Source organism: Macrobrachium rosenbergii, chromosome 42 (assembly GCF_040412425.1).
Source record: "Macrobrachium rosenbergii isolate ZJJX-2024 chromosome 42, ASM4041242v1, whole genome shotgun sequence".
NCBI lineage: Eukaryota > Metazoa > Arthropoda > Malacostraca > Decapoda > Palaemonidae > Macrobrachium > Macrobrachium rosenbergii.
The window spans coordinates 23,325,622-23,343,748 of NC_089782.1; the positions used below are offsets into that span (position 1 = coordinate 23,325,622).

At 34.9% G+C, this 18,127-nt stretch overlaps 1 protein-coding gene across 1 annotated transcript in view; it reads right to left on the minus strand.

The window, feature by feature from the left end:
• LOC136827761 (uncharacterized) overlaps positions 1-18,127 on the minus strand; it is a 135,927-nt gene that overhangs the window by 42,721 nt on the left and 75,079 nt on the right. The window contains 3 exon segments of the mRNA XM_067085223.1: positions 1-118; positions 931-1,067; positions 7,107-7,167. The exon segment at positions 1-118 is cut by the window's left edge and continues 10 nt beyond it. Of these exon segments, the coding sequence (XP_066941324.1) occupies positions 1-118; positions 931-1,067; positions 7,107-7,167 (316 nt within the window).

The following is an 18,127-nucleotide window of genomic DNA, read 5'->3' on the forward strand; positions in this document are numbered from 1 at the left end:
CTCCCACCACAGCACGTAGTCCAATCCTGCTCAGTGGCCGATCTCGAGCTACGAATGCCGAAACCTGTGAAATATGATCCCACGGCCAGGTCTTTGGGGGGTCCCTGTGTCTGTATCCCTGTTTGGGGAAAAATATAATGAATTTAATGTTCACTGTTATATGATATTAATACGAAACATTTACATTTGTTCATAAATGATGGTAAAGTTTTGTAATTTTTTTATATAAGAGGATGGTCCCTTACCACTTTTTTCAAATGGCAAATATTTCGGTATCTAAACAAATATATTTTATGGTTTCCTTAAAACAAGAGAGTAAGATTTCTCCACTCTGTCGTAATAAAGGTTATTTCCTGTTTAGTAATTTACATTTGTTCATAAATGAGGGTAATATTTTGTTATTTTTTATACAAGAGGGTGGTATCTTACTGCTTTTTTTAAATGGGAAATAATTTGGTACCTAAAACTAAAAATATTTTGCCGTTGTCCTCATAACATAAAGATAAAATTTCTTCATTCTTTGTAATATAAGGTCATTTCCTGTGCATTAATTTACATATGTTCATAAATGAGGGTAATATTTTGTTAATTTTTCACATAAGAGGAGAGCACCTTGCTGATTTCTTAAATGGGAAATATTTTGGTACTGAAAAATTAATGTATGTTCCCGTTTTCCTCACAACATAGAGTAAGATTTCTTCATTCTTAAAATAAGGGTATTTTCTGTGCTCTTTTTTAAAATGGGAAATATTTTGGTATCTAAATATATTTTATGGTTTCCTTAATAGAATAAAGTAAGATTTCTTTCTTCTTTCTTAATATAAGGATAATTTCTGTGCTTTAAAGAATTGCAATATTCTAGTAATTTAAAAGAAAATGGTAAAAAAAAATGGTACTATTTTAGTAGAGTACTTCTACAAAAACACTTACCTGAGACCAGAGCAGTCCGACCGAGGTCAACGGTGATGCTCACCCTGGCCAGACCTTTGGTCTCCGAGTGTTTGAAGCACCAGGCTCCTCTGCCGTTGAGTCTGGCGTCCGCAGGCTTGCTGTTGTTCACTGACGACCTGTATTAGAGTTGTAGATTATATTAACACATTTAAAGTACACATATTCGACCTTGATATTCAAGTTACAATCAGCTATTTAAGGTAAGAATTATGGCAATTTTCTCATCAAGTTGTAGATTATGTTAACAGGCATGTAAAGTTACAGATATTCGAGCTTGACATTCAAGTTGCAATCAGTTGTTTAAGTTATGAATTATGAAAATATTCTCATCTGAAGCAGAAACCAGGCAGAAAATGTTCTCAGTGAGGAGCGAATTACTCTAAAAATTCTTTATGTGAGGTAAAAAAAAAAAAACCATTGCAAAATATTCATGTGAGGTACGAATTCTGTCGAAAATATCATTTGAAGAGGGAATGCAATTGAAACTATTTGAGCAAGAAATCAACTGAAATGTTCCTAGCGTGCAGCATAAATTCCATCAGGAATTGGTCTTATCTAAAGTAGGATTTTTGGGAAAAATATTCGAGGTAAACGAGCGAACGGTTCAACTATCAAGCAACATCAACTAGTCAACAGTCATGACACCAATCAACGCCAATCAACCAATAAGTGCATTCAGGGCAAACAAGAAGGTAAAATTTCTTAACTACTTAAGATAAAGCACTAAAATTCTTCAGATTAAAAAGACGAACGTACTTTTAGTCTCCCGATACCAAGGTAAAATACGCCAATTGATCAACATTGCCACTGACGCGTTTTCCAGTTTTGATGAAAAAGATATGCAAACAGGTTCGGTGTAGTAATGGGTTCTCTCTCTCTCTCTCTCTCTCTCTCTCTCTCTCTCTCTTCTATATTAACCAATTTGTTTAGGGAATTTTTGAAGTATCGCTGTTGCCAAGTGTTAACACAGAAGTTGTCAAATTAATATTAATTAGGGAAACGATATGCAAATTATATTTTTGTTTTATTGGAAATAGAAACTAAGAATCACTCAGTATATTTTTGTTTTACTGGAACTAGAATCGAAGAATCTCTCATTCCATTCTTAGATGCCGTGGATTCTGAAGAATCTGTCATCAAATTCACATGGGAAAAGAGCTATAACAATATCCTCCCCAGTGTAGATATGTCACTGGAAAAAAAATCGGAAGGCTTCAAAAGGAAAGTGTTTCGTAAAGCTACACATATAAATTCGCACATTCATTACTTTTCTTACTTTGATTTGAAAATAAAAAATAAGAAGTAGGAGTAGGACTTTTTCTAAGAGCCCATAGACTTCGTGACCACGTTTTTTTTTTTTTGACGAAGAGGTAAATTTCATGAGAACTTTATTTCGTGATTTAGTGTATCCAACCTGGTTCCTGGTCACTGCTCTTAAAACAAATGACGCATTTACAATTTAAATAGCAAAAGAAAAAAAAATGATAGTATCTAACGGAAAGAAATAAATAAAAAAGTTACTCTATCAAAGTAAATCAGAAGTCGCAAAAAATCTTGGGGATTAGTAACATAAATTTGTACTGAATTTTCCAAGGCTGTCTGTAAATCCCTTTGTCAAAAGTACTTGGGAAAATGAGGGAAAATGACGAAACCGTGTATAAGTTACCAGTTGTGACGAATGCAGTTTAGCTTACGTGGGAGAAACAGGATGAAATCTCTAGAAATGCATCGCAGGCCACAAGAGAGCCATTTTTAATGACAGAAATAATGCTATACCCAAAACTGTTGGGATTTTAATCACAGAATGAATATTCAGGCTAGCAAACTTTTATACAAGAGTAATAATGTAGGCCTATAGCGCCGTAGAACTGTGAGGAGGTCGTAATTAAATCAAAACCAACAGTGGCTGGAAACGATTCTCGTAAAATACTTTAGAAGAGATAAATGCTAGCCATGCTCTTACAGATACTAAGCTTTCCAGATTCGTCGGGAAAGCTAACAATTCAGGTTTATTCCTTGGACTGAGGAAAAACCAAATGTTTGACCGTCTCCCTGGATAAGACCACCCACCCTACGAATCCCCCCCACCTCTCTCTCTCTCTCTCTCTCTCTCCACTAAGCAGTAGATGGGCAGCGTAACCGCAACAAACCAGATTGGTCGAGATATCAGAAGATCACACAGGAACCTAATAGAAATAATCTGTCCGTGAAGAACATTTGATTTAGGTTACATTCCCTCTGGCGATGAAGAAAGTATTTCTCGTACAGTAAAGGATTTTAAAAGGATCTGAAACAATACCCTCAAGAATCGGTTGATTTTATCTTCATCTTTAAAATGCGTGACAGTTCTTCATAATTTTTGCCAATTTCATTATTCCATCATATGTTCGAACTTTCTCACATAAATGAGAAGGTGGGTATCATACCATTCATGGCCATTTAATCAGTCAAGGTTTCGTAATTAACATGCAAACCATGCGTTTGATTTCGACTACATAATTGTTCTCCTTCGGATATGCATTACATTTAAGAAAAAGTAATGGAGAGAGAGAGAGAGAGAGAGAGAGAGAGAGAGAGAGAGAGATCAACTGCCACATACGCCAAGTAATGTGGAAAAAAAAAGCCAGAAATTTTACGAACTGCAAGAACTCGAACTGCACTCGTAAAAGGCACAATTAACAAACGCTCGCCAGCTACGGAAAGAGCAAAAACTCATCCATAAAACTTAGCAAGACCGCTGAAATTATTTTTTTATAATATTGTTTTTTATTGAGAAACGTGCGTGCGCTAACGACATCACTAAGAAAACCCTCTGACGAAAGGCAATTTTTCCGAGTTGATGTTGCTCACACAAAGAAACATGCAATGCTGAACTTAAAGAACTCTGGTTCCACTTCGGACGAAAAAGTAGTTAAGTCTAGTGGATATCCTTGAGTCACGAAATTATAATTAATCGGTCTTTGCTTTTCGCGTGTACCTTGCAGGTGCATACATACCAAAAAAAATACACACACACATATATATACATATATATAAATGTGTATACTTATATGTTGTATGTGTATATAAATATATACGTATGTATGTATATATATATATATATATATATATATATATATATATATATATATATATATATGAGAGAGAGAGAGAGAGGAAATTAAAACAACAGAGTGTAAGACCTTTCGCCCGTACTCTAAGATATTTTCAAGCAGAACGTTTTGCTTGAAATGCCTCAGGTGAAGTCAAAAGATCGAGCGGTTTGCTGTTTCAATTTCCTCGAGGCCACATCCTCTGTTTATATTTCATATCACGTCGTTATTCCGGTGATGAAAGACTATATATATATATATATATATATATATATATATATATATATATATATATATATATATATATATATATATATATATATAATATCAAATACAAACGCTTAATAATGTTAGAATATCCGATGGAGAATTATCACCGAAGGGAATTTATATAAGTGATATATAGATTGGTAATATTAGTGCGAACCCTCGACACAGACCTTATCCAGCGACTCCAGTCGACGTTACCACTGTGCTATCAGAGAGGTCTGTGTCGAGGGTTCGTGACCCGGCGGTACTAATCCATTTATCACTTATATAAATTCCCCCTTCGGTGATAATTCTCCATCGGAGATATTCCTCAGGTAGCGTGAATTTGATATTAAGCGACATTTGTAGTTTCATGATTGTATATAAATCACGGTGTGATAAAAATTATATATATATATATATATATATATATATATATATATATATATATATATATATATATATATATATATCACATATACATATACATATATATATAAACGTATACATAATATATATATAAACGTGTGTATGTGTGTGTGTATATATATATATGTATATATTATATATATATACTGTGTATATATATATATATATATATATATATATATATATATAGAGAGAGAGAGAGAGAGAGAGAGAGAGAGAGAGAGAATGTATACCACCGGCTCTCATCAAGCGGAAAATCACGCGACCAGATTTTCCCACAAGAACATTAACATCTACAGTTAGATAAAAATTTTCGCCGCGCCAATCGATATCAACGCGTACTTTTTAGCAAGTACTCTTAAACCAATTTATTTCCGTGGGAAAGTATGACATTTTCGCTCCCTTTGAATACGATCGAATCCTTCAACTGCGGCTCACATTTGCTCTCCCGTATGACTGCTGTTATTACTTTCTCGTCGGTTAAAAATTACATATAGTGATGAATTAAAAAAATATGGAACTAATCACTGAAGTCATAGTTAGTCACTATCCGTGGTTCGAGTCCATCAGGTGACAACCACTTATTAACTGTAAACTGTAATTCCCCTTCGGTACCATTTCGGAGGTAGAGCGACTTGGATACTAAATTACAGTTGTAGCCTAATGTTAGTGAATAAAAGAGTGTCGTGGTGGTGTGATACAAATTCATATATATATATATATATATATATATATATATATATATATATATATATATATATATATATATATATATGTACATATATAATACATATATATGTATATATAAAACAAGATTTAAGTCAGAAAAGAGTAATATCAGCTGTCACCTAATTCAAAACATTTACAATTAGCAGTTCAGTGAAACAGTCAGACCAATAACAGTGGGAGTTACTGCGACAATAATAGTGCACTTACTAAATGGATACATATTACCCCCAGTAACCAAAGAGTCACATTAAGGGTCCAAGCTGCAATAATAATAAGTGTTTTATAGTTGCTTAACCCCCTTTTTTTTATGGTTATTGGAGCTAGAGGTCGCTAGGTTTCCCCATTCTGAAATGATTAACTGCTAATCCTCCGTTAACGACAGAGTTGAGAATTATGGAGTAAATGGAGAATGTTTTTTTTCGATATCCCAATGGATAAAAACTCCCAGACTCAGTGTCTGCAGTTTTGAAATGAACAAGAATAATCGAATGACTTCTACCGTTAGCAATGTTTATTTCCCCCCTAATACCGGGCCTGGTAATTTCTTTCATGTCGTTGTTTTTCCTGACTGTTATAATCTTCCTTCCTTTTCTTGTTCTTATTTCTGTCGGCTTTTTCCTTCTGCTTTTATTATTATTATTATTATTATTATTATTATTATTATTATTATTATTATTATTATTATTTTTGTTTTTGCCTCAGACAAAGGGTAGAGAATGAAGTGGTTCCTTTCTGTTTCGGTAATATATTATACAATAACCTCAATTCATCTTTCAACGTCAAGTACTGCACTGCATATACAACATCCGTTAATTACCATCATTACTACTACTGTTATTATTATTATTATTATTATTATTATTATTATTATTATTATTACTATTATTATTTATTGCAATAGCATTTTTTATTATTTCATTACTTCAGTCTAAAGCAAGCGCTGGAACAGGTTGTTTTCCGCCAAGTAAATGTAAATTCCACTGAGCATAATATATTTGAAAAGTCAAACATAATCACACAGAATCAATAAGTACACATAAGTGAACGTTAACAAACGTAGATATACAACTACGTCAGCCTACATGGTTACATATGCACGCAGCAAAGAAGGCTGCATCGTATAGGAATGCACATACGAGGTACATACAAGTGCATAGGCAGGTAAATGCATTCATACTCGAACAAATACACATGAACAAAAACATAATGTGTTTGTACACACATACACACTCACACATATACATACATATATATATATATATATATATATATATATATATATATATATATATATATATATATATACACACAGTATATATTATATATATCATATATACATATAATGTTTATAAGATTGATTACGCTCACACATTCATATGCACAAACATTCACACACATAAATTCCAACATACATTCATACGCACCCATATGCAACCAAATACACAGAAGAGTACACACAAAACACATGCAACGATATACTGTCACACTTTACACCACACACACAAACACACACACTTCGCAAAAACTTGCACAAAAACAGACAGAAAAACCCTTAAAAGAGTTCACACCGTCACATATACAGACCCACATATAGCCTATACAGAAGGATCAAGACAATAAAACAATAAAAGCAAGGCGTGGAATTCATTGACTCACGTGATGGCAGCATTGGGAATACGGGAATCGCCCAGCCCTAGTGACGCGTTGCACAGGTGCCCTGAAAAACAGAGAAATGAGTCAGTCAGCATGAAATCTTAATGCAGCGGCTGATGAGTCGGACAATCAGGTGTCCTGATGAAGCTCAGGCTTGATTTAGACAAGAATACTAAGTAAATTATGAGAAATAAGGTCGAGAAAGGCTTTTGGTACAGACGACCATGAGGAAATATTAAATTGGACCTCAACAATAATTAAGTGACAGAATCTCTTCTTAAAAGATGGCAGATTACATAAAATAGGGAAAACTAAATTTTATGGAAAAGTAAATTTAAGATAAACATGAGTGATAATGCATCAAATTGTGACAGTTTTTCCACAAGGAATACGTAAAGCTAATAGCTCATGCACTGATAATAATTTTGATCAGCTACACTGGAATTTCATAAATTTTTTGTCATTTTCCGGAAGTAATACTAATGAACAGAAGCTATGAATAAAACCGAATCGCATGCAAATGACATTAAATACCGTTGTATTCACACTGACATCAGCATTATTACCTATATATTCATTATCTTAGCAACAAAGGGCCAAGTGACAAATATCAAGCATCTATATTTTCTTTCATGTCGAAGCTGATTCCTTTTTAAAAGTAAATCCATGCTTTATTTATTATTACTAAGCTTACGGTGTATTTGAGAGCACAGATTTTCCTTAAGAAATCTGAACAGTTGCAACACGAGAGCGGGGGAACATCTCCCAGCATGGAGTCTGCGAAATCTCGTGATACAAGAAATATTGATCTTGAATGACAAAATAGGTCAATACAACGAAAGAATTTCACCTGTACTATATGTACACCGAAGCATCATCATTCAATATAAATTTCGGAATTTTTTTTTCAAGCTCTCCACCAATCAGAAACCCCCATTCAATTTTTTTTCAAGCTCTCCACCAATCAGAACCCGCCATTTACCGAAATAACGCGAGTTTTCAAAGGCTTTCCACATTGAAATGGTCAGGACGATCAATATGGTGGAAATGTTTCCCCCTCTCTGCGCATGCGCGTGTCCGCTCCTCTCTTCTTCTTCCTGTGATCGGCGGAACTTGGCAAAGGAGGCTTATCATTTATTCAAATGAGATCGATTTGAGCATTTGGGAATGATGTTTATAAGTCTCTTTTTTTCGGCTGGGAAATATTTGGATTCACACATCTGGCGACGGAGGAAATAATAATGTCTTTATTGCAGTCGCGCCGTGATTACTGTTCTAATCCGCATATGAACGAGGCAAGGTATGTAATTTATGTATTTCGTCATTACAGGGTTTTTTCACTCTCTCTTTTTGTCTGTTCTCTGTTTTTTTTTATTTCGTTCATTCTAGCGATTTGTGATATATATATATATATATATATATATATATATATATATATATATAGTATATATATATACAATATATATATATATGAGATATAAATATATACAAGTATATATGTATGTATACGTATATGTATGTGTATGTATATAAATATATAGATATATATACATATATTATATATATGTATATATACAAAAAAATATATATGCATGAATTTATATTAAAGGTCCTTTGTATTGTCTACTCGGTCTCCAGCAGCATTACTCTCTGCCATCTTGTTCCCGTTGGTCTCTTCCCGCTTAGCCGTCCCACTTCTTTAATGTTACCTTGTACCAAAAGTCGCCTTTCACAGACGAACAAAATCCTTCGAGAGAGAGAGAGAGAGAGAGAGAGAGAGAGAGAGAGAGAGAGAGAGAGAGAGAGAGAGAGAGAGAGAGAGAAACTTTTTTATTAGTAATAATAATAAATCAACCAATATTTTCTTGATGTAAAAACTACCAAACTGATGGGTATAAAAGGAACACAAACTACCACAAAATGTCAACTGGTTATGAATATTTTATCAATTAACCGACAGAAATATTACCAACCGTGAACGGGATACAGAGTGACATATTCATTCCATTTCTGCACGTGATTTTTCGATCCTGTCCATTTTTTATCCTGCCAATTGGCAACAGCATATCTTCCAATCAAAAACGGTTAAAAAAAGAAATAGCGTGATCAAAAGCCAATTGCAAATTGATGATGAGGAGGAGATTCAAAGGGGAGTAAAGGAGTAGGGGAGGGGAGTGAAGGGGAGGGGGAGGAATATGGGAAGGGGGAATGAAGGGGAGGGGAAATGAAGGAAGGGGGAGTGAAGGGAGGGAGAGGGTAGGGGGGGGTTAAGGGGAGGGGGTTAAGGGGAGGAGTAGGGAGGAGTAAGGGGAGGGGAAGTGGAGGTGGGGGAGTGGTTAAGTGGCTGGTAAGGAAAGTGGTAGGCGCAAGGCATTCCCCTTGCGTCACTCCGGGTAGCGGTGACTGAGATGTTGCAATTAGCGGTGAGAACTGAGAATAAAAATCAATAGAAGAGCTCAGAAAAAAAAACAATATAACCAGGAAAGAAAACCAAGCACTAGGTGACTGAGAGAAAACTGAATTTATTAGCAAATCCTGAAGTAGAGAATAAGACGAATATGAAAAAGCAAGTCGGAAAAACTATACACAGGAAAGGAGATTATTACAAGGAAGAAAAAGTAACAGAGGCGAAAGTTTCCGGAATATACTTTAGAACAAATAAAGACCCCTGAACAAAAGGGAGAAACAAACTAAAGGAAGAATCGATGGAAACACATAAAAAAAAAAAAACAGAAGAGAGTCTTGAGAGCGTTCTCCCTCTGAAATAAATCGAAATATCAGATAGCTATAATTAGGTTCGATGGCTCATGGGTCCGGTCCGAAATGCCATATACAATGCAAGCTCCCCCCTCGCCTCTTCCCACCACCCCCCCACCAGTTTTTTTCTCCTGAGGGGAAATGGACGAAGCGACGAGGAGGGGACGGGTTGATCTTTGCCCATTATGTATCAAGTAGCCCTCAGTATCTTTTTGCTAGCACGCTGGCGTGCGCTCAGTCTATCTATCTATCTACCTATCTATCTTTTTTCGAAATGTGAGGGGGGTTTGTAGGCTTGTGTATGTCTATATTAATTTGCATATACGTTTTTTCGTCTTGTATGTATGTCTTTATATAATTGAGATGAACGTCAATTTCGCATTGCCGTCAACACGATATTTTCAGTATAAAATTCAACCACATCGGAACTACTTTATATTAAAGCTGAGTTTATCATTTGTTAAGGTTGCTTTGAAACTAAACTGATACCTGCAATTTCTGTCTTTATTTTTTTTGTTCTTTTTATGCACACGCACACACTCACACACAAACACACACATATTAAATTATTTGATATTAGATCCACTGTCACGCATCTGATTTAGAATTTTTAAACTTTTTATACGCAAACTACCGATTAAAATTACGAAAATGTCCACCTAATTATCAACCAAATTTTAGGACAAGGTATCCCCCACCACATCTCCTCTAATTATGACTAAGTTTCCAAACAAGGTTAGGTTAATGACTGACCTGATTTTATTGCAAGGGAAGAGTGTTGTCAAATTTTATATGCCACAAAGAAAATAGAATACTGAGCCAACGATTATCTGAAAATACTTCTGTAATTTTTATGAGCACATTTTCCTTGACAATACCCCAACAGCACTAAAAAAGTAATATTATTTTTCTTATCAGCGGAATATGCAAGATCGTTACGCTTGCAATCATAAATGAAAAATGGCTTGTCTCTCAGTTCGGTAATGCTTTCTAACGGTCCAACTAAACATTAAGAGGTAAAATTGGTTACAAAGAATAACAAATTGCCTTCAAGCCATCTATAATATTTGGAAGAAGGTATATAGGTTCTGGTTCCTTCGACAAAATATTAGATGTACAAGCTTTGAGATGTCAGAACTCCAGATATAAAGTCTAGTAATTCAAGCAGCTCTGTCTATTGCAACTAATTTCTGAGGCAGTTACAACTGATAATGTACAAAAACAGGGTTAACAGACATCAAGTCGTTATCGTGAGGATTACAGGACACTTAATCAATATCGACCTTTTAATCCCACGTGAACCTGGTTGCTATGAAATGCAACTCCTCCTAAGAAATAAACACAACGAAAATTTTCATACGAATGAGACACTTCAAACTACCTGACCTTACCTCTTACCTAATATCCGAAGGCTGTACCCAAAGGGCAACCTGAATTCACAAGAAAAGGGGACAGAATAAAACCTCTTGGCGACAGATTTAGCGCACGCGGCTTAATATCCCTGAGGTGTTCGCCCCAAAGGAGGCCCTAAGAAACCCTAAGAAACGGCAGTAATGGAAGGGAAAGAAACTGGGGTGAGGGGGTTTTGTGGTGCAGAGACGCCATTACTGATTTTATGACCCTCTCCCCTTCCTTCTCAACTTGGGGGAAAAACTTAAGACGACGTAACCTATAAACACGGCTATTTGTTCCGTTTATTGTTTGGCTACGTTGTCCCTCCTGCCTCACGAGCCCTTTTTTGGTGAAGGCAAAGACATGGCATCCGCGAATAAACTATCTAAGATGGCGAGGGTGGTCAGAAGCCTTCTCTTCTATTTACAGTCAGGGTACGGTCTCCCTCCTGCATACTTAAACCAGTTTTTACGGCCGACGCAGGGACACCAAATACTAACGGAATAATGCCAGAATAATCCCCAATTTGACCTGAGCTAGCGCAGCTTCCTATATAACACGGTGGGCTTCACCTCTCTTTAACTTCTTTTAACTGTGACGACAACCGTAAAAAAATAAATGCCAAAAAAATAAAATAAATAAAAAATTTGGTTTACTGTTTGGATGAAAGCGGAAAACTTCAAAATAAAATATTCCTAATGATGTCTGTCAAAGTAAGCCCACCTGAAGATAATCAAAAACCAACGTCAACCAACCAGCGAATAGTACACAGAATTTCACGGAAAGCAAAAGACCAGAAACTGAATTGAAAAGTACAATTCTGTTCCACTAACGCAGGAGCAGCTTTATTCTTTGGGTATTTTTCAACCTGCAAATCAGACATGTTGTGTTATATCCTCTTTAAGTACTTCGATATGAACCACCATTCCAACAACGAAGTCAAGATTAAACACCCCTAGCATTTTCAATTTCAAACAGATCTACTTGGGAGGTCCCAATTCCAAAAAGGACTCTCTTTGACATAAACGATTTTGATATTGCACTTTCCCAAAAATTACCTTGGGAACAAAGCTATCAATTCACCCAAATTTTCTTTATTGACAAATTTACGAAGGATATATATATATATATATATATATATATATATATGAGAGAGTATATATATATATATATATATATATATATATACATACATATATATATACATACATATATATATATATGCATATATACTATGTATATATATATATATATGTATATATATATATATATATATATATATATATATATATATATATATATATATACATACTGTAGTATAATATACCCACAGTCTACCGCAAGCGTGAGAACGCGTAATTGGCTACCATTATGAAATTCGTTGAGCAATTTTTTGTTTAATCAATGGTCCGAGTAAATCCTTCACCTTCTTGCTCACGGACATTTTTTAGAATTACAATTTCAGGGTCAAAACAGGTTTGGCCTCTCAGCTGTCGTCCAGTAAGGCGATAAAATACAACGGTCTTTCATAAAAACTGCCATGATTAACTGCTCGCTATTCGTCGCTGTCCTGAACTTGTACTCCAGGCGATGAAATAACTAGTGATAAAAACTACCTTAAGAGGTTAAATTTAATTTTTATACAACGAGTGATGGATAGACTAAGTACGCATGCAAGTATGCAATATATATTTTATATATATATATATATATATATATATATATATATATATATATTCATGTGTGTGTGTGTGTGTGTGTGTGAGCTTATATATATATATATATATATATATATATATATATATATATATATATATATATATATATACATATACATATATATATATATATATATATATATACATATATACATATATAGAATTGAATTGAATATAGAATTTAGGCGCAAGGCCAAGCACTGGGACCTACGGGGCCATTCAGCACTGAAACGGAAACTGACAGTAAAGAGGTTTGAAAGGTGTAACAGAAGAAAACCTCAAAGTAGATGCACTTCGAATCAATTATTAGGAGAGGGTGGAAAGTAAGACGTAAGAAAAAGAATATGAAAGGAGGCACAGAAAAGGAACGAAAGGGGTTGCAGTCAGAGGCCGAAGGCACGCCGCAAAGAACCTTAAGCACTAACCCCCTACGGGGTATACGTGTGTGTGTGTGTGTGTGTGTGCGAGCGCGTGTAGCCTATACTTTACACAAGTTGAGTGTGACCGAGGATAATAATCATATACACATAACTTATTTCTCTCGTATATCATTTTTCCCATTTATTGGCAGAACAGAATCAAAGCACACAAATACAACCTGAGTGTGTGTGTGTGTTTTTTTTAACTGTACGCATGCATTTGAGTCGAATGTGACTAAGGATAATACGTACCGCATTTCTGTCATATATCTTTTTTTCCCGTTTATCGCCAGAACAGATCAAAAACACACAAACACACTGGCAAATGCTTAATGGACAAAGCGATTACTCTTTTGTCCTCAAGACTCTGACATTTGTCAGATTACGGCCAGGTGCTATGATGTCTGTGTTACAACCGCCCTTTGCAATAAACATCCAATATTCATTTAAACCATGCGGCTGATAAGTCATTCTTGTCGTGACTGATGTTCCGATTGTACGGAGAGCTAAGGCTTGTTTATCGTCTTCTAATCGATTCAGAGCCTTTTTTTTTTATGAAAATTTATGGTAACTGTGTGCGTGCTTGCGCCCAGCACGCAGTCGTGTACACACGTGCCGACTAAATTCATTTGCTGGGAACTACCAACCTATAAGAGCATATTAAAATGAGAGAGAGAGAGAGAGAGAGAGAGAGAGAGAGAGAGAGAGAGAGAGAGAGAGAGAGAGAGAGAGAGAGAGATTTTTAAACCTGTTGCTCTTATTCCTAAAGTCATGTTTCACATTTCCCATCTTATTCTGATGCATATGAAAATAACTAATAACAAAAAAGAACAACTAATATCAAATGAAGCAATTCATTCTCAAAAGAGAAACTCACCTTACGGCCATTTTATTTACGTCATTCAAACTTGTAAATTCCATTCAAACTAATTTTCATTCCTATCTAAATAATAAAATTCCACACTGTGACAAGACCAACTCGACCTTCAAGCGTTCGTGCACAGCCAAGATTTGAAATTGCAATTAGCAATAATGTGCACATCGATTTCAAAAGTAGTTTGGAGGGCTACGTGCTTCATTACTCTTTATAAAAGCGCAAATGCACGATATGCTCAGGCTATTAATACAGCTAGTGCCACTGCCACTTTTGGCTGCCACCACTGTAGCTGCTATTCATCATTTGCAAATCCTCCCAGGGCGCTTGATAATAAATGATACCCACTTCCAACTGGAGAAAAATATCTTTTGTCTTTTTTGTATCGAACAAAATTAATGCGCTTGCCACTGAAGAGAAAAAATGATTTTTGTTTTAGAGTAGAAGATTAACGCATTCCTCGATAAAGAGAACAATTATTTTTTAAGAGTAGGAGAGTAATGCACTTCCCACTGATGTAAAAAAAATATTTTTTTAAGAGTAGAAGAATTGTACTCTCCACTGATGGGAAAATTTTATCACTGCTTTCATTTAAAGCCAGGAGGCTAATAAGAATTCATACGATGTTGGAAATGAAGACCTTTTGAATGTCATTCACTATCTGCCAGCCATCAGCAGAACAGGTATTACTGGTATAAAGACTGAAGCAACTCAAAAATATTTTTACACTTGAGTTTATAAATGTGTATGCTCGTGATTATTCCGGAAAGCGATTGGAAAACAGAGATAAATTCATCAGAACATACGATAAAGCCTTAAAACATAACAATAAAAAATATTTTTTTATAAAAATAAACAATTATACTTTAGCAATGAATTAAAAGTTTAATATATCAAAAAATGTAAAAAAAAAAATGAAGTAAATATGAAGTGACAAATGGATTAAGGCGAAAAGAAAGACATTAAAAACTGAGATCTGAGTATGCACATGTAATTCTGGTCCATTAACCCTACTAATATGATGACAATATCACAAAAGTCCTTCAAGGGAAACCGAAAGAAATTAAGAATTCACTGACTGAAAAAAGGGTTTCTGGGGCCATCGAAATAAAAGCCTTTAGTGGTTACAAAAGTATAGATTTTCAGCGGCTATGGTGGCGACCACCTAAAAGACTTTTAGTACCACAGCCATAAAATTGTATCATAGTGGCTAAAAAAGGACTTCAAGGCCAAAATAAAAATAAAAAATTATGTTCCGTACTGGTCAAAATAAGGAAACCTTAAGTTTTTAGTCACATTTCGTAGCCAAAACAAGACAGGCCCTTTAGTGGCCATCAAGGAAGCAAGTGGACCCACCTACCTATTACTTTTCTCCCTATATATATTTTTTCTCTCTCCTTTAAACTTCCGGCACTTACGACGCCAGATAACACCTAATAAATCAATCAAACTCGTTTAAACTCATGTCTCCTTATGACTCATTAGAGTTCCATCCTCCCTCAGCCATCAAAGGAAGAGGTGATACTCCCCAGTAAGTCTCTTATCAAAACGATAAAAGCATCAGATTTATGCTAAGCAACACACGAGGAACAATTAAGAAAAGTACTGGTTGTTTCTTAAGCAATAACAACAATATCTGAAATAAAAAAAAAATGCTAACAGCATTTCTGCGTCAGTACAAAAAAATAATAATAATAAAATTCAAATTGGCATCACCAGGTGTAACAATAAAATCCCCCAACGGAAAAACTGAACATCTAATCCCGCCACAACGTAAGCACCGAACAACAGCTGAATCACGGCAACTGCATCAACAGTCACAACAATAAATTCAAGATTTATAACACCCGAGAATCAATACCAAAACCCACAATAACAACAACAATAGAAAAAAAAAAAGTGAACGACCAAAAGCGCAACTGCGTAGGGACTCTCCACACACCGCCACTCTCCTTATCCCACTTATTACGATTGATGTAATGACCGACCGTTCATAATTCAATTTCTGTTATTAAGGAATAAGTAGCGGCCACGCGCCCTGTTTATTTCTAAGCGCCAGAGAGCGAGAGGACTCGTAAATAATCGTATGCGATGACGTGCGTGCACGTCACGTGAACACGATGATTGCATTAGGGGCGTGTAAGGCGTGCGAGGGCCCCCTCTTACACGACCTGGTCACTCGAAGTGGTGGACACGGGCTTCATTGTCATTTGCGATGTAAAGCGGCGGTAATGAATGCGAATTAAATTAGGAATGAATTTTACGACGTGCGTAATTCATGCGTCATTCGGAGATGCTTTTATCGGCTTACGTTTTTGAAAGCGATCGGAAAATTAAGCCACAAAAGGACTATACCTCATTCCCGATGTTACAAGAAATGTTTACAAGAAATGTTGACGCGAATTTTGGCGTACTTCGTAACAATAGGAAATTACAGTAATTCATTTTGGGTCTCACAAGAAAACGTGATGAATTTTTAACGGTTCATTTCAGTATTCTTTTCTGCACTCCGGAAAATTGATCAGGGATTCACAATACAGAATAACTGGATAAGGAATCTTCAGATTTTCATTTATCTGAGAATAGAAGCTTTTGTGCTTTGCAATCATTATGTTCCTCCATACATTCAGCAATTGATCTGAAACTTCGGTCGTAACGATAGCAGTATATTAGGGGATTTTGGGGGGAAATGAAAAGGAAAATTGCTCGGTGAAAAATAAATAATAGCTCATCGAAAGAGTTTCATACGTGAATGGTACCTAACTCTTACGTCAAGACTTACTTTTCATTGTTGAGGGAAATGGCATAATGTGCAATAGCTTTTCTGGTGCCTCTTTTTCCTCGTGTTTATTATTATCCGATAATGCTAATAAAATCAAAGGCAAGAATGTCAATATTAAGATTAGCTTGCCTCATGTGGGAATTCCTCACCCAAAACTCTCTCTCTCTCTCTCTCTCTCTCTCTCTCTAAAACACACACACACATATATATAGATATATATATAGACATACTACATACATATGTATAGGTATATATATATATATATATATATATATATATATATATATATATATATATATATATATATATATATATATATATATATATATACAGCATGTACAAATACATATATTTATATATATATGTATGTGTATATATATATATATACACATCTATATATCTTTTTATTTATTTATATTTATATATACATAAATATAAATATACTGTACATATATATGTGTGTGTGTATGTAAGAATATATGCATGTATATATGTTTGCATGTCTATGCATGTGTCTTTTGTGTGAGCATGTGTTAGATAATGGGACCGCTTCAATACACTATAATTATAATCATAGAAAAGATTGAGATGTAAAAACAGTTTAAATTATCTTTTTGGCATAATAACATTTATCTCTGGATAACATTACTTAATAAAAGTCCTTGTAATTATGAAGACTTTGTGCGTTTAGACAAATTAAGGCCAATGAATTGTTTTTTATCTTATTTATTAGAGAATATTTTGTTCTCGCCTTCAAACAAGAAATTATGCTTCTGGAGTTTTATACTAGAATTAAGTTTTTCAAAACATGCATGGTTTTGTAAAGAACTTAATGAGACTGCTGAAGAAGATATTACAGTTCAAGTAAATTTTAAGAGTTTTCTAATACAAAGAGAACGGAACAAGAAAGAAAACATATGACAACATATCACGGCCGAAAAGAAGCAAAATACGAGAATATTAAAGACCAAGATAAGGGGGATTCGGGATCAAGCACACGAAACAAAACGCCTTTGATAGAACACTGAAAAATTCATGAGCAAGAACGAAGAATAACGACCCTTCCGTGTGCAAAATGTTAT